The sequence below is a fragment of the Mesoplodon mirus genome (assembly GCF_964341445.2).
Source record: "Mesoplodon mirus genome assembly, chromosome: 9".
Lineage (NCBI taxonomy): Eukaryota > Metazoa > Chordata > Mammalia > Artiodactyla > Ziphiidae > Mesoplodon > Mesoplodon mirus.
In genome coordinates, this window is record NC_138985.1 from 98,482,596 (window position 1) to 98,503,231 (window position 20,636).

At 37.9% G+C, this 20,636-nt stretch overlaps 1 protein-coding gene across 1 annotated transcript in view; it reads right to left on the reverse strand.

Annotated features, from left to right (window-relative positions):
- Nucleotides 1-1,063: 1,063 nt before the first annotated feature.
- The window catches only part of MTPN (myotrophin), a 62,743-nt gene continuing 43,170 nt past the window's right edge, over nt 1,064-20,636 (reverse strand). Inside the window, exon 4 of the mRNA XM_082632898.1 lies at nt 1,064-4,281. Coding sequence (XP_082489024.1) covers nt 4,195-4,281 — 87 coding nt within the window. The 3' untranslated portion in view covers nt 1,064-4,194. The remainder of the gene's footprint in view (nt 4,282-20,636) is intronic.

Below are 20,636 nucleotides of genomic sequence, written 5' to 3' on the forward strand. Positions count from 1 at the left end.
GACATCCTTCAGGGAAAAATCCCTAATAATGAAGGGTCATTCTTACCAGTGTTACATTTTTGGAGCCACTGTTATATCTTAACCCGACTTCTTTTGCCCAGAACGTATATTTGAAGCTCATCTTAAGATTTTCTTGGGTGTCCAGAGTTTTGCTGTCTCATGTGTTACAGCTTCCATTTACTCTCTAGAAAGCCACCCTTGATGACATCCTATTTAGAAGCTTTTTGACTATTTCTTTTTCTCTTAATTGTCTCGTACAAATTTGTGTGCATCAGAATCACCTGGAGGCCTTATTACACCAAGGATTGCTGGGCCTGGCCCAGGCTGGGCATTTCTATCAAGTTCCCTGGTCATGGTTGCTCGTCTAGAGACCACATTTTGAGAATCACTGGTCTTAACAGGAAGAGGAAAAAAAAATCTTAACAGTCTGATATACCGTGCTACGTGAAAGTTCTGTGTTAGCTTAAATGAGCATATGAAAGGATTAAAGAGGTTTACTGTGACCCTGTTTTCTTTAACACCTATTAAGATCCTGACACTCTAGCATTTCCTAGCTACAGCTTGCTCCTAGTAACTACTCAACATTTATTACAGGCAAACAATTTGTATCAGGGAACTGCGAGAAGAGCAAAACTTCTAGATGAGATAAGTAATATAGTTTATTTCTATTGAATCTTTCCTATGTCCTATTTTCTTTCCACTTATTTTTTTCCAGAAGTGGGATAGAGGGGGAAAATTCAGATTAATTAAAAGTTTGGGGGCCTCCCTGGTGGCGCAGTGGTTGAGAGTCCGCCTGCCGATGCAGGGGATACGGGTTCGTGCCCCGGTCTGGGAGGATCCCATATGCCGCGGAGCGGCTGGGCCCGTGAGCCATGGCCGCTGGGCCTGCGCGTCCGGAGCCTGTGCTCCGCAACGGGAGAGGCCACAACAGTGAGAGGCCCGCATACCGCAAAAAGAAAAAAAAAAAAAAAAAAAGTTTGAGTCAAAGCACCGATACAGTGGTAGAGAAGACTGGAGGAGGAAGGCGATAGTAACGGAGTGAGGGAAACGCTGACACGTTGGCTGTAGCACAATTCAAGTTTATTCCATTTGTTCTTGCAACACAAAACTTCAACACAATATTATTTAGCATTCTGATGTACATGAACTAGGATAATATGAGAAACCCAATTGTGTCAAACGCATTACATTGTGGAAAAAATGAACTCAAATATATCAAAATGCACAAAGCACTAGTCTTCCTCCATTACTGCTTAGAAAGATATGATTGTTTCTCCATTTACAAAATAGAATCAGGACAATTTAAATTTTTTAAAATTTGCATGCAAAACACTGCAGTTACTTATGCAGGAGGGCACTCTCACCAGCTTCTATACACAATCGAGTATACAGTATTGCATGGAAGAAAACAGCAGCTCAGTTGAAGATTTAGGAAAAAAAAAATCAAATAAGTACATATAGATTTGAAATCCATTATTTGGGGGAAAGAAATCAATGAATGAAGGGCCTACTTGCTGGCAGCTTCCACTCACTGCACCCACCTACCTCTCCTTCATGCCCCACTGGGTTTAGAAGGTGAGCTGTGAACTACTGCATCGATTCTGGTGCCATAGCTCAACTGTAAGTCTACAGATACCAGTCTGAAGCTGCAAGGGGGAATCTGTTAGTATACTAATGTAGACAGGTAAACCACCTGTTTTCACTTGATACAGTGCATACAATATGACTGACTTAATACAGAACTACAGAACATGCAAGGTTTTTTCTGAGATGTTAAATATTACTTCAGTGGAGAACAAAACTTACTTAACCTTTTACTAATGCATGTAGTACCAAAAAGCAGACAAGGTTTTAGCTTCCTTTAGTCAAAATATGAACATTGTGTTGTGAATTTCTCTGCCAAGTGGTTCAGAAGTACATTATAAATAACCTAGTTAAAAAAAAGAAACTAAACCATCTTGGTCAGTCTATTCTGTTTATCTGTTATTTTCTCAAGCAACTGCTTCATAATTATGGGGTTTACAAAATGGCTGAGAAAGAAGAGGGAAGGCAAAGTAGCCTCTACTGCATTACAAGGAACATGAGGATAAACTGTACAAAGAATCACATGGTCTCTAGACCAGGTGACTGTGAAAGCAGACCAGGTTTAGGAATGACAGGACAATGCACTCTCTGCAGCAGCCAACTACAAAAAACACTTGGAGAGTAAAGGTAAAACTGCGTAGAGAGTAAAATCCAAGCCTTTTAAACAGCAGTATGCCAAGAAGTGGAAACAAAGATATCAAAACAGCTTGTCACTACGCTGACAGTTACAGTCTGATAGAGTGCCCTCCATCTTCAGTGAGGATAGCTCTGTGTTTCAGTTCAGTGATGTTATGAAGTACTGATTACTGACTTTTAATCCAACTCTAATAGGCTGCATTAAGACAGCAGAATTAGCCAAATGTATCAAAGTATTTAAACCAGCATTTTGTGATTGTTTTCTTGGATGCAGGAAAATTACAGGGTTAGGCTAGTTTTAAGTGAAAAAGCCACAAGATTAAAAAAAGGGTTCATGGGGAAAAATACACACACACACAAACCCACACACCAACCAACCAATCAGCAAGTGGTCAATAAGACTTGTTGGCCAGGCTCACTGTTCTTGGTACTAGTTTAACCCTGCTGCAGAATGCTACATTGCCTTTAAAAACATCATTAATTCTTTGTTATCCACAATCTGAATACAAGTCCCTCACCCACCCTCCCCCCTTTTAAAAATTTGAGGTACATTCAATTATTGCATGACATGGCTAAGGAAAAACCCTTATATTTTTAGTAAGCTTATATGGATGGCAAGTCAAAGGAATCTTAATATTTTATATGCAGGACAGCAAATTTAAGGGTGTATGTTTTAATTAGCTGTACTGCTCATGAAATAAACATTAGAAAATGTGTCTAAATATTTTCTGCAGGTCCTAAGAACACCATTTTAGGGCACTGTATTTTAAGAACACAATACAATTTGAAGTTCTCACATTTTATGCAATGCATAATATAGAAAGAAAAATATATATATTATGCAGGTGGGTTGGCATACATTCAGCAGAAGCCTATCAACACCTCAGGGAAACTTGGTAACACGCGTATTTTTAAGGGATGGGGTTAAATTTGTCCAAACAGTAAATCTCACCCCAGTGATAGCTTTGGTGCAATAAGTAATCAGCATCCAAGATGGGTCTGAGAGAGGCATTCCAAAGAATGTTCCTTGATTCTCCAAATATAACTGAGGCCAATCCATTCAAATAGCAAATGAAGAAAATCCATAGGTACTAAGACAACTGTTCTCTCTTTATGATACTAACAGGCTTATGGCTATGATTCTATTTTTAAATCCCCTTTTACTACCAGCAGGAGTTTGAAAGTGTTTTCAATGTTCTATAAATGTCTGAATCTAGAGGGAAAAAAAAATATGCATACTGGAATGATTTCTCCTTTAGACTTCCAAAATTTTGAGATTTTATAAATAAAACTAGTCAGTTTTATCTAAAGATACATGAAATCCATGAGAAGGGGGAGAGGAAATCCAAAGCTCAGCCGCCAGCAGCTTAGGAGTGTGTCCCTCCTCGCCTTAACTGAGCTTTCACAAAAAGCTGGAAGTCACCGAGGGAAGATTTGGTCACCAACCACAGGCAGCGCTCTTAACTATGCCGGGAGATCCCCACTAGAGTGACTCGTAAGGCAGAAGGCTAGAGCTAATTGCTTATCTCAGCACCCTAAGTTACGTCACAGCCGCCAGTACTGCTCGCACAGATGGGGCTACCAAATGTATAGTTGGCCTTGGCATAGTCAGACCCTCAACGCAATCTAATTAATAAATTAGCTAGGGAGCTGAAAAGGTCAAACGTTAATGGTGTATTTTGTCTTTGCTCTCCCATGGGTATAAGCTGTGTTTTTTGTTTTTTTTTTTACTGGAAATGGAAAAGAGGCTGACCTGATCAGGAATCCTAGTAAAAGCCTGATCTTGTTTTTCTCCTCTCCTCCCAATCATTGTTTTTTTCTGGTAGTCTGATTTGTTACGAATTTCTCTCTCCCCTCACCCCTCTAGAAGTATTTTAGCTGAAGAAGCTGGCAGATAGAGAGTGACAGACAGACAGGCAGCAGTGTGAGGCCACAGGAGAGTCATTCTTCCAGAGCTGTTAGCCCATCCGTCCATCACTGAAGAAGGGCTTTGATTGCCTGGTTGTCAGTGGCTTCAAAGGCAGTCAGTCCATCTGGACCTTTCACAGTCTTATCAGCACCCTGGAAAAGAGGAAAGAGCCTTTATCATTAAACGAGGCCCACAACCAAGAGAAGAGAATGAAAGCCAGGTCGCTTGGCAAAGGCAAAACTCCTTTACTACCGGAGTCCATTCTATTGAAGGAAAAGCCCCGAACAGATGGCAAGGTTAGAGATTAAGCTGTAAAAACACCAGATTATTTTTCAGGCACTAGAAATGTAAACTAGAAACATAACTTGCCAATAACGTAGGCAATGACTGACTTTTATTTATACTATCATATATTTACTCAATTAAGCTTTAAAAAAAGAAGATCCCTATGTAGTATAAAACAAGGAGGGTTGGGAAGGAAATCACTTTTGCTAAAGAAGAAAGTATTACTGCGACAAAATTATCTTTTTTTCTTCTTTGCAACACGTTTTGGAGAGTGCATAAGTAATACACACATATTTGTAAAATCTAGAACTTACAAACCTTTTATTTTAGACAAATTCCTAAAGAACACGTACAATATTGGTCATTATACTTACAAAAACTTAGCAGTAAATGGCTGGGATGTGGGCTAGTAAAGGAGGCTCCCTGCTGTACTCTAGGGAAATTCTCTCCAGCTTGCTCTCAATGCTTCATGCAGAGAGTGCTGTCATGGAACATTTTACTTGCAACATGGCACTTTAGTTTCGAGAATGTGTACGCATACCTTTGTGTCTATTGTTTTTATCTGTTTTCCCTTATTAGAGTAAAAACTCAATGGGAGTAGAAATCTTGTTCATCTACTATTGTGTCCCCAGTATCTAAAAAAGTACCTAGTGCATGGTGGGTGAATTTGCTCCCAAACCAAGTCTGGACCTCTCTAACTTCCACAGACAGCAACACTCCACCCTGGAAGGGTTCTCTGCGAGCTCCAGCCCAACCTGTATTTATTCACCAAATAACCTCTTGTGTCCTGTCCTCCTCCCACTGCCAAGTCTCACTCATTCGTCTGTTCCTGAGGCCAACGGAATTGTCTAAGCTTGGCGTACATGGTCCTGTAGAGACAAACTCTAGTCAAATTCACCAGTCTCTTTTCCCATTAATCTTTCAATAATCCTCTGTAATGTCACCATTCCTCAATGTACCAGGTGCCATGACTTTACACTTGCCGGACTATGGAATACCTTACCTCCTTTCTGCTGGCAAATCCATTCACTCATTCAACAAATATTTACTGAATGTTTGATGCATAGACACTGTGTGTAAGGGGCTGGAGAATCAAAGAAAAACAAGATAGAGCCTGCCAGTTTGGCTGGTGTGAGAGACAGACAAATCAACCAGTATGACACAGTGGGATGAGAACAATAGCGTAATGCACAGTGATGAGTGGTCTGTAAACCATAATGGGATGTGGTTAGGAGAGTGTAATCAAGTCCTTCTGGATGAGGTAATGCTTGAGCTGAGCCTTGAGTAAGTACAAGTTGATTAGGTAAACCAGGAAGGAGATGACAGACATTCTAGCAAGTGTCAAATTATCACAAAGTCCTCCTCAATATGACTACAAAAGTCTGTTTTCTCTTTTTCTAATTGAATTTAACTGCATTATGGAACACATGGAACTTACAGTTAAGTGAGAGAGAAATCTGTGAGTGAGAACTTCAGTGTGGTGAGTACTCCAACATAGGTTAAGTGACAATAATTGGGACCATTGTATCCAAAACAATTTTAAAATTTATTTTTTATTGAATTACAATGTTGTGTTAATTACTGCTGTACAGCAAAAGTGACTCAGCTATATATATATACAGTATATATTCTTTTTCATATTCTTTTCCATTACGGTTTATCACAGGATATTGAATATAGTTCCCTGTGCTATACAGTAGGACCTTGTTGTTTACCCATTCTATACATAGTAGTTTACATCTGCTAATCCCACATTCCCACTCCTACCCTCTCCCACTGCCCCTCCCCCCACCCCTGCCCCAGGGCAACCACCAGTCTATTCTCTATGTCCCTGATTCTGTTTCATAGATAGGTTCATTTGTATCATATTTTAGATTCCACATATAAATCGTATGGTATTTGTCCTTCTCTATCATACTAAGTGAAGTAAGTCAGAAAATCTCTAGGTCCATCCATGTTGCTGCAAATGGCATTATTTCGTTCTTTTTTATGGCCGAGTAGTATTTCATTGTATATAGGTACATCTTTATTCATTCATCTGTTGATGGACATTTAGGTTGTTTCCATGTCTTGGCTCTTGTGAACAGGGCTGCTATGAGCATAGGGGTGCATGTAGTTTTTGAATTATAGTTTTGTCTGGATATATGCCCAGGAGTGGGACTGCTGGATCATATGGTAATTCTATTTTTAGCAAAACAAATTATTTCTTACTCAATATTGATAACTGTTTTTATGACTAGCATTGTAAACTGTAATTCTGCATTAACAAAAAGTTAAATATCATAGTGAATATCTGTTGCTTTTTAGCTGCCAGACTTCCCTTCTTTTGATAACAGCACCCTAATCTCCTTCTGGGGAATCATGTGTCCCCATTGTGTGGACTCCTAGAACTGTAACTTAAGGTGCCATGTACTTTCCTTGCCAGGCATCGAAGCAGGACACTCACTTCTGGATTTTGAATCTTGATTAGCGAGAACAAAAGAAAGACAACAAGAAGTCAGAGCTCATTTATTTCTGTGTTCTCACCCAGAAGAGACAGTTGAGAAGTTCCTGCTATCTAGAGTCTTACAGCTACCATAGCTCTGGCCTTTTCTGAGCCTGGTCCTCCAGCTTTCCTCTTGATTCTATGACTAGTCCAACATCTTCAAAAACTACTTTTCTACTTGTTAGAGTCAACTTCTGCTATTTGCAACCCCCAAAATCTGATAAAAGTATTAAACATTTTATATAAATCATTTTTTTCTAATTGTAATACAAACTAATCACAGAACTCAGAATACACACCAAAAAACTCCCTGTAAAACTCATAATTCTATAAGCCAAATACAACTAATGTTAACATTTTAGTGTTTCTATCTATATTCTCTTGTTCTAGATATGTATGTGTATGTATCTCTTTTAAAAATAAATGAGTAACCATAAGAGAAATAGAGTGACTCTGTATCAGATAAAATAAACTTTAAGAGAAAGAAATATTACTAGAGACAAAGAGGGACATTTCATAATAATAAAAGGCTTAATATTCAAAATTTAAAAATAAAGCCAAGAAAAGAATTCCATTGATAACAGCATCAAAAAGAATAAAATGTTAGGAATAAATTTAATGAACTCAAACCAGTTCTTCTAAAAAAGATAAACCAATTTTGTCAACATGGAAAAGGATATTAAAAGGAAATGATTTTTTGATACTTGATGCAGTTATTGGAGAACTTAAGTATATCTGGCCTCACCCCTTTCCTGAGGAAACCATTTTCAGTAGTTATTAGTTCTAGTGATTATTTCCATGGCTCTAAGTATTATACTCATGCCACTATTTGAGTTATTAACTTCAGAGATTACCTTCTGACTCCCTGCTGCATGGATGCTGCTCTAGCAGGGAGCACGTCCCTTCCCCACATCCTCCCAATGTCTTATACTTCAAATAGCAGTTTGTTTCTTTGTAAATTTTTTTGTATTTAAAACCTGTTTCTTGTTCCATCAATTTTGACAGTATCTTATTCCTCTACTTTATAAGATACTTTCTCTACCTTCCCATTACTCCCTCTACCTCTTAAATTGCCAGCTTTTCTATTCTGTCAAGATTAACTTTTATATTTGGTTCTGTAAAAACTGTTGTTTATTGGTTGATTTTCCCCCTATAGTCACCATACTGTACATTATACCCCCAGGACTTACTTATCTTATAAATGGAAGTTTCTACCTTTCGACCACCTTTACCCATTCCTCGCCCCCCTATCTGTTTTCTGTTACCTGTGAATTTTGAGACTCTTCATATAAGTGAGATAATACAGTATTTGTCTTTCTCTGATTTATCTCACTTAGCATAATGCCCTCAAGGTCATCCATGTTGTTGCAAATGGCAGGATTTTCTTTTTTTATTGGCTGAATAATAATCCATTGCATTATGTGTGCATATATGTGTGTGTATATACACACCCACACACCCACCCCATTTTCTTTATCCATGCATCTGTTGATAGACACTTAGGTTATTTTCCTGTCTTGGCTACAGTAAATAATGCTGCAATGAACACAAGGTGTAGGTATCTTCTTGAGTTAGGATTTTTGTTTCCTTCAGATAAACCCCCAGAAGTAAAATTGCTGGATCACATGGCAGTCCTATTTTTAATTTCTTGAGGAACCTCCATACTGTCTTCCACAGAGACTGCACCAATTTACATCCCCACCAACAGTGCACAAGGGTTCCCTTTATTCCACATCCTTGCCGACACTTACTATTTCTTATATCTTTGATAGCAGCCATTCTAATAGGTAAGAGGTGACAATTCATTGTGGTTTTGATTTGTATTTTGCCTGATGATGAGTGATGTTGAGGAACCTTTTTATGTATCTGTTGGCCATCTGTATATCTTCTTTGTATAAATAAATGTCTATTCAGATCCTCTGCCCATTTTAAAATCAGATTTTTTGTTTCTACTGAGTTTTTTTTTTTCTATTGAGTTATATGAATTCATTTTATATTTTGGGTATTATCCCCTTATCAGATACATGATTTGCAAATATTTTTCTCCCACTCTATAGGCAGCCTTTTCATTTTGTTGATGGTTTCCTTTGCCTTTAGTGTCAAATTCAAAAACTCATCACCAAGACGAATGTCAAAGGGCTTACTATCTATGTTTTTTTCTAGGAGTTCCATGGTTTCAGGTCTTATTTTAAAGTCTTTAATTCATTTTGAGTCGATTTTTGTGTATGGTGTAAGACAGTGGTCCAGTTTCATTCTTTTGCATGTGCCTGTCCACTTTTCTCAACACTATTTCCCTATTATATATTCTTGGCTGCTCTGTGGTAAATTAATTGACTGTGTGTGTGTGTGTGTGTACGGGTTTATTTCTGGATTCTCTATTCTGTTCCATTGATCTATGTACCTGTTTTCACGTCAATACTACACTGTTTTTTTTTGTTTTTGTTTTTGTTTTTGTTTTTTGCGGTATGCGGGCCTCTCACTGTTGTGGCCTCTCCCGTTGCGGAGCACAGGCTCCGGACGCGCAGGCCCAGCGGCCATGGCTCACGGGCCCAGCCGCTCCGCGGCATATGGGATCCTCCCAGACCGGGGCACGAACCCGTATCCCCTGCATCGGCAGGTGGACTCTCAACCACTGCGCCACCAGGGAGGCCCAATACTACACTGTTTTGATTCCCACATATTTGTAATATCATTTGGAATCAGGAAATGTGATGCTGCTAGCTTTGTTCTCTTTTCTCAGGATTCCTTTGGCTATTCAGGATCTGCTGTGGTTCCATAAAAATTTTAGCATTGTTTAATCTAGTTCTGTGAAAAATGCCATTGGAATTTTGACGGAAGCTGCATTAAAGCTTGCTTTGGGCAGTGTGGACATTTTAGCAATATTAATGTTGCCAATCCATGAGCACAGAATATCTTTCCATTTATTAGTGTCTTCTTTAATATATTTCATCAATGTCGTACAGTTGTCAGCATAAGAGTCTTTTGCCTCCTTGGTTAAATTTCTTTCTAGGTATTTTATTCTTTTTGATGCAATTTTAAGTAGAATTTTAAAAAAATTCTCTTCTAATTTGTTATTAGTATATAGAAATACAACTGATTTTTGTATCCTGCAAGTTTACTGAATTAGTTGAACAGTTGTAACAGTTTTTTAGTGGAGTCTTGAGGGTTTTCTATACGGAGTATCCTGTCATCTGCCAACAGAGAACACTTTACTTCTTCCCTTCCAACTTGGATGCCTTTTATTTCTTTTCTTGCCTAACTAACTGCTCTGGCTAGGGACTTCCAGTACTATGTTAAATATGTGGTGAGAGTGGGCAACCTCATCTTGTTCATTATGTTAGAGGAAAAAATTTCAGTTTTTCACTGTTGATTATGATGTACAGCTTGTGGGCATAATACGGCCTTCATGATGCTGAGGCATGTTACCTCTACATCCACTCTGTTGAGTGTTCTTATTATGAATGAACGTTAAATTATGTCAAATGCTTTTTCTGCATCTACTGAGATGATCATATGATTTTTATCCTTCATTTTGTTATTGTGGTGTTCACACTGATTGATCTGCAGATGCTGAATCATCCTTGTGTCCCCAGAATAAATCCCAGTTGATCATGGAGTATGATCCTTTTAATGTATTGCTGAATTTGATTTGCTAACATTTTGTTGAGGACTTTTGCATCTATATTCATCAGGGATATTGGTCTGCAATTTTCTTGTGGCATCCTTGTCTGGTTTTGGTATAGGGGTAATGCTGGCCTTGTAAAATGAGTTTGGAAGTGGTCCCATCTGTACTGATGTTTTGGGGAAGACTTTGAGAAGGAATGGTATTAATTCTTCATTAAATGTTTGGTAGAACTCACCAGTAAAGCGATCTGGTCCTGGATATTGATAGACTTTTACAGTTAAAATATATAAACAATGCTTAAATTACTTCTGGGTAAACACTGCTCACTGTGGCACCTAGCAGACAACTATGATCAGTTTTATTTCTATTGTTCCAATATCAAAACCCTGTGCAACTCTCCCAAGTGACAGAATCGGGAGATCCACACCCAAGTTTTCCCCAGTCCTGTTCATTCATTTACAAACAACAACTTTTGACCCTATTTGTTATGGTTTGGCTAAACTGCTATAACAAAGAGAGGCTAAGACACAATGTATTAAACTAAGTTAATTTATTTCTCTCTCATAAAACAGTCTACTGCTAACTGTGCTCATCTCCACATGTGCTTCCAGCCTGCTGGATGTGGGGGTGAAAGTCCCCAGCAAGTGGCTTCACATTTTAGGTGATGATCTAGAAGTGGCACACATCATTTGCGCACATCCCATCAGCCCAAACTTAGACACAAAGTCATATCCACTGCAAGGCAAACTGAGATACAAGGACTAGCTAGGCTGTGATGTATGCACCCAGTTAAAACCTGGGGTTCCCCTTCTAAAAGAAAGAGTAAAAAATGGACACGGAAGGCAATTTATAGCCTAATCTATGCTGTCATGAAAATGCTTTAGAATATTATCTCCAAGTTCTGTCTGTCTAGCCTGCCTCTCCTTCCTGCACCCACTACTTCCACTCCACCCTCCTCCCCTTTACTTTCTCTCTGCTTTGTTTAAATGCTGGATTCTCCATGGTTCTGGTCTTTGGCACTCTTCACCACTTGCTCAATTTGCTTTTTGTCTGATCTCATCCATGTTACGATTTAAGTTCCAACCTTTATACTCATTTTGAACATCTACCCTGATCTTTAAACCCACATATATATAAACATATATACATGCCACTGAGACTTATCTACTTTCAGTCCCAGAAATACCGCAAACTCTATGATTCCTAAAGTGAACCCATGATCTTTTCCTACAAACTTGTTTCTTTTTCTGGAGTATTCACTATCACGGTAAGAACCACCTTCCAGGAACTGTGGAGACACTATGCAGTTCTTCTTGTTTACTTCACATGTTATCAGTCACCAAATCTTCAGACCATAATGTTCCTCACATTTTCCACCTGTCCTTGTTACCACAACTTTCTTAGTTCAAGATTTTCATATGAAAATTCTAATGCAAGCTAGCCTCATCCACTAGAGGGCAGAGAGCAGAAGCAAGAAGAACTACAATTCTGCAGCCTGTAGAACGAAAACCACATTAACAGGAAGACAGACAAAATGAAAAGGCAGAGGACTATGTACCAGATGAAGGAACAAGATAAAACCCCAGAAAAGCAACTAAAAGAAGTGGAGATAGATAGATAGGCAACCTTCCAGAAAAAGAATTCAGAATAATGGTAGTGAATATGATCCAGGACCTTGGAAAAAGAATGGAGGCAAAGACTGAGAAGATGCAAGAAATGTTTAACAAAGACCTAGAAGAATTAAAGAACAAACAGAGATGAACAATACAATAACTGAAATGAAAAATACTCTAGAAGGAATCAATAGCAGAATAACTGAGGCAGAAGAACAGATAAGTGACCTGGAAGACAGACTGGTGGAATTCACTGCTGTGGAACAGAATAAAGAAAAAAGAGTGAAAATCAGTGAAGACAGTCTAAGAGACCTCTGGGACAACATTAAATGCACCAACATTTGCATTATAGGGGTCCCAGAAGGAGAAGAAAGAGAGGAAGGACCAGAGAAAATAGCTGAAGAGTTATAGTTGAAAACTTCCCTAACATGGGAAGGGAAATAGCCACCCAAGTCCAGGAAGCACAGAGTCCCAGTCAGGATAAACCCAAGGAGAAACACACTGAGACACAGAGTAATCAAATTGACGAAAATTAAAGACAAAGAAAAATTATTAAAAGCAACATGGGGAAAATGACAAATAACATACAAGGGAACTCCCATAAGGTTAACAGCTGATTTCTCAGCAGGAACTCTACAAGCCAGAAAGGAATGGCAAGATTATTTAAAGTGATGAAAGGGAAGAACCTACAGCCAAGATTAATCTACCCAGCAAGGATCTCATTCAGATTCGATGGAGCAATCAAAAACTTTACAGACGAGCAAAAGCTAAGAGAATTCAGCACCACCAAACCAGCTCTACAACAAATGCTAAAGGAACTTCTCTAAATGGGAAACACAAGAGAAGAGAAGGACCTACAAAAACAAACCCCAAACAATTAAGAAAATGGTAATAGCAACATACATATCAATAATTATTTTAAATGTGAATGGATTAAATGCTCCAACCAAAAGACTGGCTCACTGAATGGATACAAAATCAAGACCCATATATATGCTGTCTACATGAGACCCACTTCAGACCTAGGGACACATACAGACTGAAAGTGAGGGGCTGGAAAAAGATATTCCATGCAAATGGAAATCAAAAGAAAGCTGGAGTAGCAATACTCATATCAGATAAAACAGACTTTAAAATAATGTTACAAAAGACAAGGAAGGACACTACATAATGATCAAGGGATCAATCCAAGAAGAAGATATAACAATTATAAATATATATGCACCCAACATAGGAGCACCTCAATACGTAAGGCAAATGCTAACAGCTATAAAAGAGGAAATCGACAGTAACACAATAATAGTGGGGGACTTTAACACCTCGCTTACACCAATGGACAGATCATCCAAACAGAAAATTAATAAGGAAACACAAGCTTTAAATAACACAATAGACCAGATTTAATTGATATTTATAGGACATTCCATTAGAAAACAGCAGATTACACTTTCTTCTCAAGTGCACATGGAACATTCTCTAGGATAGATCACATCTTGGGTCACAAATCAAGCCTCGGAAAATTTAAAAAATTGCAATCATATCAAGCATCTTTTCTGACCACAATGCTATGAGACTGGAAAGCAATTACAGGGGAAAAAACCTGTAAAAAACACAAATACATGGAGGCTAAACGGTGCGCTACTAAAGAACCAAGAGATCACTGAAGAAATAAAAGAAGAAATAAAAAAATACATAGAAACAAATGACAACAAAAACACAACGACCCAAAACCTCTGGGATGCAGCAAAAGCAGTTCTAAGAAGGAAGTTTATAGCAATACAATCTCACCTCAAAAAACAAGAAAAATCTCAAACAATCTAACGCTACACCTAAAGCAACTAGAGAAAGAAGAACAAAGAAAACCCAGTCGGTACAAGGAAAGAAATCATAAATATCAGAGCAGAAATAAATGAAATAGAAATGAAGAAAACAATAGCAAAAATCAGTAAAACTAAAAGCTGGTTCTTGGAAAGCTGGTTCTTTCTTGCCTCTGCAACCTTCTCACATTGCTGCTTCTGCGTGGAAAGGTACTCCAGTTCTCTCTTAGATTCTTGGACACTAAGTTGCTAAGATTCAACCCAAGTGTCAACTGCTTTTTGAAGTTATATTTGTGGTACCTAAAGTTGTCATAACATCCTTATTTATAACACACTATGGCCCTTGACTCCCAGGACCACACGTGAACTCTTCTTCCTGTAGATCTCTGCTGGTACATGTAAACGCCTGTCACAGCAAGCACAACACTTTGTGCACTTGTACGGTTTACTAAATATGGTGACGGCAGTAACCATGTTTATCGTCTCTCAAATCACAAGGCCTCGCACAGTGTCAATAACAGGCTATCAAATGATACTACAAAAATTACATGTTTTCTAAAATTGATAGAGACAGGGACTGTACACATACAATAAAGGACTAGAACAGGGGCCTCCCTGGTGGCGCGGTGGTTGAGAGTCCGCCTGCCGATGCAGGGGATATGGGTTCGTGCCCCGGTCCGGGAAGATCCCACATGCTGCGGAGCGGCTGGGCCCGTGAGCCATGGCTGCTGAGCCTGCGCATCCGGAGCCTGTGCTTCGCAACGGGAGAGGCCACAACAGTGAGAGCCCCGCGTACCGCCAAAAAAAAAAAAAAAAAAAAAAAAAAGGACTAGATCAGGACTAGGCTCACCTGCTTATAGTTACAGCATGATTCAGGTTGTGATAGTTTCCTGGAGGAGGAAAAGGTTGCTACAGCCAAGTTAAGTGGCCCAAGTAGAGAGACAGGCCATTTGTCATTCTAGGGAGTAAAAAGCTTTAAAGCCTCACCAGTAATTTCTTCATTTTCAGAAGTTACCGTTTTAGACAATCAAGTATTATTTGATAGTAAGTTGTAGAACATGGGGAATGTTTAAAAAAATTCATCATACTATCTCTGCCCTTGAATAGACTAGTTTACAATGTAGCTAGAAAGATAAGATATACTGGCATGAAACAAGAGTGCATCTTTATCTACTTCTTACTTCAGATAGCCCGATTCTGCTTTATACCACCAGTTTTTTTTGTGTGTGTGTGTGTGTGTGTGTTTTTTAATTACCACCAATTCTTAATCTGGACAAATAGGCCAGAAAACTGGCTTAGTAACATTTTAAGAATGCAACTCTTAAACTTGTACTCAGGTTATCTGACATTATCTTGACAGAAGGCTTTTGTGGCAAAGATGATGACTATAATTATACTAATCAATTGTTAGAACCCTATGCAACTTTGTTTCAATGCAAAATTTATCAATTAAAAAATTAGCATTTAGATACACACATGACATCTTGGTGGACATTTCTGTATATGTTGCTAGATACTGTTTCACAACCTTAGAATATAACCACTATCTCAGAAATAAAAATTTAGCAAACATGGTTTGGTATATTCAACTCACTTTTGGAAAGAAAGTGGGTTGGAATCAAGTACAAAAGGAATGCCTGAGTAAATATATCTGATATTAAATGTCCCACAAGGACTCTTAAAATGTAAAGGAACAAAGCAATTCTTTGTGCTCTCCCTTTAAGTATTTGATTAACTCTTATTCAGTTGTTTCCGTGAAGCCCTTTTGGAATTTCCAGGACAGCTGGCTCCCTCTCTTCCTGTATGCCCCCTGGCACGTTGCTGATCATACTTCAAGGTGTATATTGGGTTGGTCAAAAAGTTCGTTCGGTTTTAAGTAAAAATAAAAGACACATTTTTCATTTTCACCAAGAACTTTATTGAATGGATTCATTAACCAAGTGAACTTTTTGGCCAACCCAACACTACAGCTTGGCTCATCCAAAGTCTAGTGCAACCCCCTTTTTTCTGTGCTTTCCTCTCCTACAGAGGCTGAAAAGGCACTGAATCCCCAGACTCCCTTAAAGCTACAGGTGGCCATCTGGCACAAAGTTGGCGTCTCATGGATAGCTTTCCTTTTCCAATAAAGCCTCAGGGAGGAGAGTGTCCTTAACTGTTTCCCTTCTCCCTGCCCAAAACAGACACAATGCCTGGAGGTTCAGCAGTCATCTTTGCAACTGTAAGGAGTGGGGAAGAAGAGAGTGCGGGGTACTGAGGACAGGTGGAGCCCGCTACTCAGCCCTGGACTGCTTACCTTCAGGCATTTCATTAAGAGCCACTTGTTTTTCTTCTAAGTTGAGATATAATTGACATAGACCATTATATTAGTTTTAGTTGTACAACATGATGATTTGATATATGTATATATTGCAAAATTTACCACAATAAGGTTAGTTAACACCCATCACTGTAGAGTTACGAAGTTTTCTTCCTTATGATGAGAGCTTTTAAGCCTTACTGTCTTCACAGCTTTCAGATATATAACACAGTACTAAGGATAGCTACGGTGCTGTTGTCGCGTCCCCAGGACTGACTTACCTGATAATTCTAAGTCTCTACCTTTTGACCCCACACACCCTCCACCCAGCCGCCTGCCTCTGGCAACCATCAATCTAATCTGTTCTCTGTATCTGAGTTTGTTTTGTTTTTGTTGTAGATTCCATATATAAGTGAGATCATACGGTATTTTTCTCTGACTTATTTCATTTAGCATAATGCCTTCAAGGTCCATCCATGGTGTCACCTAGAGATTATCATACTAACTGAAGTCAAAGACAAATTTATGGTTTCACTTTTATGTGGAATCTAAAAAACAGTACAAATGAACTTATTTACAAAGCAGAAACAGACTCACAGACATAGAAAACAAACTTATGGTTACCAAACGGGAAGGGTGAGGAGGGATAAATTGGGAGTATGGCATTAACAGATGCACCTACCATATATAAAATAGATAAATAACAAGGATGTATGTATACAACAGGGAACTATATTCAATATCTTGTAAGGGAAAAGAATTTTTTAAAGTATATAGATATACACACACATATATATGTATAACCAGATCACTTTGCTGTACACCTGAAACTAACACAATACTGTAAATCAACTATACTTCAATTTTAAAAAATTGTGAATCACTATATTGTACACCTGTAACTTATATAATATTGTACACATCAACTACACTTCAAAAAAAAGAAAAAGCAGGTGGTGTGGTTCAAGGACATACTGACCCTGGCCACCCAAGTTTACCACAAATTAGCTGTGTAACTTTAGGCAAGTTCCTTAACCTCTCTGTGCTCCTTTCTGCAAATAAAATGGTAAAACCTAACATGATTTCGGCAGAAACTCCTAGATCAAAAATTCTCTTAATCTTTCTTAAAAATAAGAACTAGTTATACAATGGAATATTATTCAGCCATGAAAAAGAAGAGCCACTTTCTTGTTTAAATCTCTGTAGTAGGAGTTTTTGTCACAGTTGAACCCTACTTCTCTTACAGCACGTCATAGTCCTTTATTACCTGTTAACCGTGCTTCACTGGCTATGAAACCATAGGACCAGGTGTTAAATCTTGCTTTTCTAACTTCAGTGCCGTGCTCCTTATCTGGCACCCCCTCTGCCTCTCTAAACAACGTGCTGACCGTGCAACAGGGAATGACATGTATTCTACATTTCTCTTCATTTTACTTCTCATTTGGAGACAGTGACTACAGTTCATTTTCAGTTGCATATATAATGGTCTTAGATTTGTTCTTATGTTACCCCTTGTGAAAATATGATTTTTAACATCTCCACTGCAGTCATATCTAGCAAAAATAGAAAGATCATTTCAAGGTTCCAGAGAGAAATTCATCATGGAAATATAGGGATGGGAGAAAGTATAAATGAGCCTTCAAATTACTTCTCTCCAAAGACATTCAGATAGTGAGCCAATATATTACCTATGATGTGGTACATTGTAAGTTTTGGATGAAAAGTTTGTTTATATTTGAAACAGTCATTTTCATAAAACTTGCTTTTCAGGGAACCCTCATCCTTGCAGCAAGTCTTCCCTTTTCTGAGAAATACATCAAAGTCATCTGCATCAATCCTAACTGGTCTTAGTATTTACTGAGAATTTATGATGAGCTCAGTATTGCCGCCAATGACTTGCATACAGTATCTCTTCTAACTACTTGGCTACACTGAGAGGCAGTGTAATGTAGTGGTTACAGACACTAACTCTGGAGCCAAAGTGATGGGGTTTGAATCCTAACACTCCTCCTATCGAGCTGTGTGATCCTGGGAAAGCTTCCTAATGCCCTGGGCCTCAGTTTCCCCAATGGTAAAATGGGGGATAAAAATCGTACCTACTTCATAGGATTACTGTGATGATTAAGTGAACTAATATATGTAAAGCACTTAAATGACATTTCCTACGTTTAAGTACTATTTTAACTATGAGCTAATTTACCTGCTCATCAACTCTATGTGATGAGTACTGGCCCCATGTTGCAGAAGAGGATGCTTAGACTGAGATGATAAGGAATTTATTCAAAGCCCCAAAGCTATTAGGAAGGAGAACTCAGAACCAAACTTGGGGGTGTGTGATGTCACAACACACAGTTTATGTCACTAACAGAAACTATCCAAAATATTGATGCACTCCAGTCTAAAAGAGCTAAATAGGTAAAAAAACAATAAGCTTACAATGGGCATACTTGTGGATGAGATTTGTGAGATATATCAAAACAGCCTAACAACTGGTTTCTTCAGTTATTTAGGGGGGTAAATTTTCTAGCTGTATCAATTCTGCTAGTCCTTTTCTAGCACAGTTTCTTAAACTAAGGCAATTCAGAAAGGCATTGCTCAGTTCTTTGCAGGTCACCTGTCCTAAAATTTTTTTGAAACCAAACCTGCCCATGTTATATGGAACAGAACCCTGGGGATTCCAAGTAATCATAAAATGTGTGCTTGAGAATGTGTGAAACTGTTTAGATTTTACTGGGAGTGGAATAGTGAGTAATTTGAGTTAAAAAATGTTTCTACCTACCAGCACACCTACTTATTTAGGCTGAAAAGGGTTGACTTCTAAGCCCTTATATCTTACGCACTTGATTCTCAATTCAAGCAGCAAAATCTGTACCGTAGATACTTCTTGAGGATTTGACAATGCTGGTATTTGAGAGGGGTATTCAAATTTTATTATTAACTGGCCACTTGATTTTTTAAAATACAGCACAGAAAATACATTGGGCAAAACCATCAATGTTATCAGATAAGGTGGTTTTCTGTATTTTCTCAACAGACTGATTGTTAGTACTTTTTATTCTCTACAGCAATTGTACGTAAGACGTTAATCATTTTGACCTTCTTTTTATAAAAGGAAGGTTGTTGAGTAAATCTTTGTTTCTCACTCATTTGTCCCACACAATGAATGTACAGAGTGGTCTGAAACAGCTGTGTGTCACTAACATCAGAGTTGAACAAGCATCAGTGGTTACATATTTCCGTTGTAAGGTTACAGCAGATATCCTAAGGAGGTAAATTCTTTGACACAGTATGAAGCAGAGAAGTGATGGAAAACAAAAAAGCAAAGTTTCTTTTGGACTTTTCTCTCTCAGATATAGCTTAGTATATCACTAACAACAAATGGGTTTATAATAACAAGTATATTGTCAGTTTGTTTCTGTAATCTAAGAATAAAACAGTAATTATAATGTTTTAAAAACTTTCATTAAATTTTCAGTTTGTGAGATTTGTGATTCTCTCATGCTGGGGTAATTTTTCTATTTATTTGTTTAAAAGAATTCTTGTTTTAATAGGAGGTTGATTGGTCATTTTTAACAGCAATATATAGTATATAAGGGAAAGAGTATAAACCACACTAGAGTAAATGACTGAAAGCTTACCTGTCTAAATTCTAAATGATAGCGAACTTAAAGGTTAACTTGTATTATCTTTTAAAGATGTTAAGTATTTCCCTTTTCCCCACGATATCCTTTAGTGGATTATTTAGAAACAGTTTTCCTTAGAAAATAAGGATACTTGACTTCTTAAAATCCTTTATTATCAAAGGGATTACATAGATTATAAAGAATTTTAATAAGTATAAATATTATAGAAATTTGGTATATATTAAATACTATATACTATACTGTTAAAGGAAATGTCTAACATGATAGTGTATTAATGCTACAGGTAAACTATTATTCCTCTTAGAGAATTGTTTAACTACACAGAAACTAGATGATGTCAAATTATATGTAACTGTGAAAAATGAATTTTGGACTTATGAACATCCATTGGCTATAATATTATAGTTCAAGAGTACCACTTCAAGATTAACTCTCCTAAATAATGTGTTCATGCAACACTGCTATTATTCAGGTATTTGAGATTCTAATCAGGAAGATGAGTTCAGTAATATTTTTATACATCTTTTAAATATCTCTTTTATTCCAAAAATTTCCTGTTAAGATTTTTTTAGGGCAAAGAAGGAGGAACCTTATTCAACTGTGAATTAATTATGATTCAAAATGACAGGTGCTTACACGGTCTGCTTTTGCTTTCATAACATCAGGCTGCAGTCTGTTAGGCCTTTTTCATGACTGCTGTGCAGCTGCCACTTCTTCTGTTTCATACTCTCACTTGGGCTTC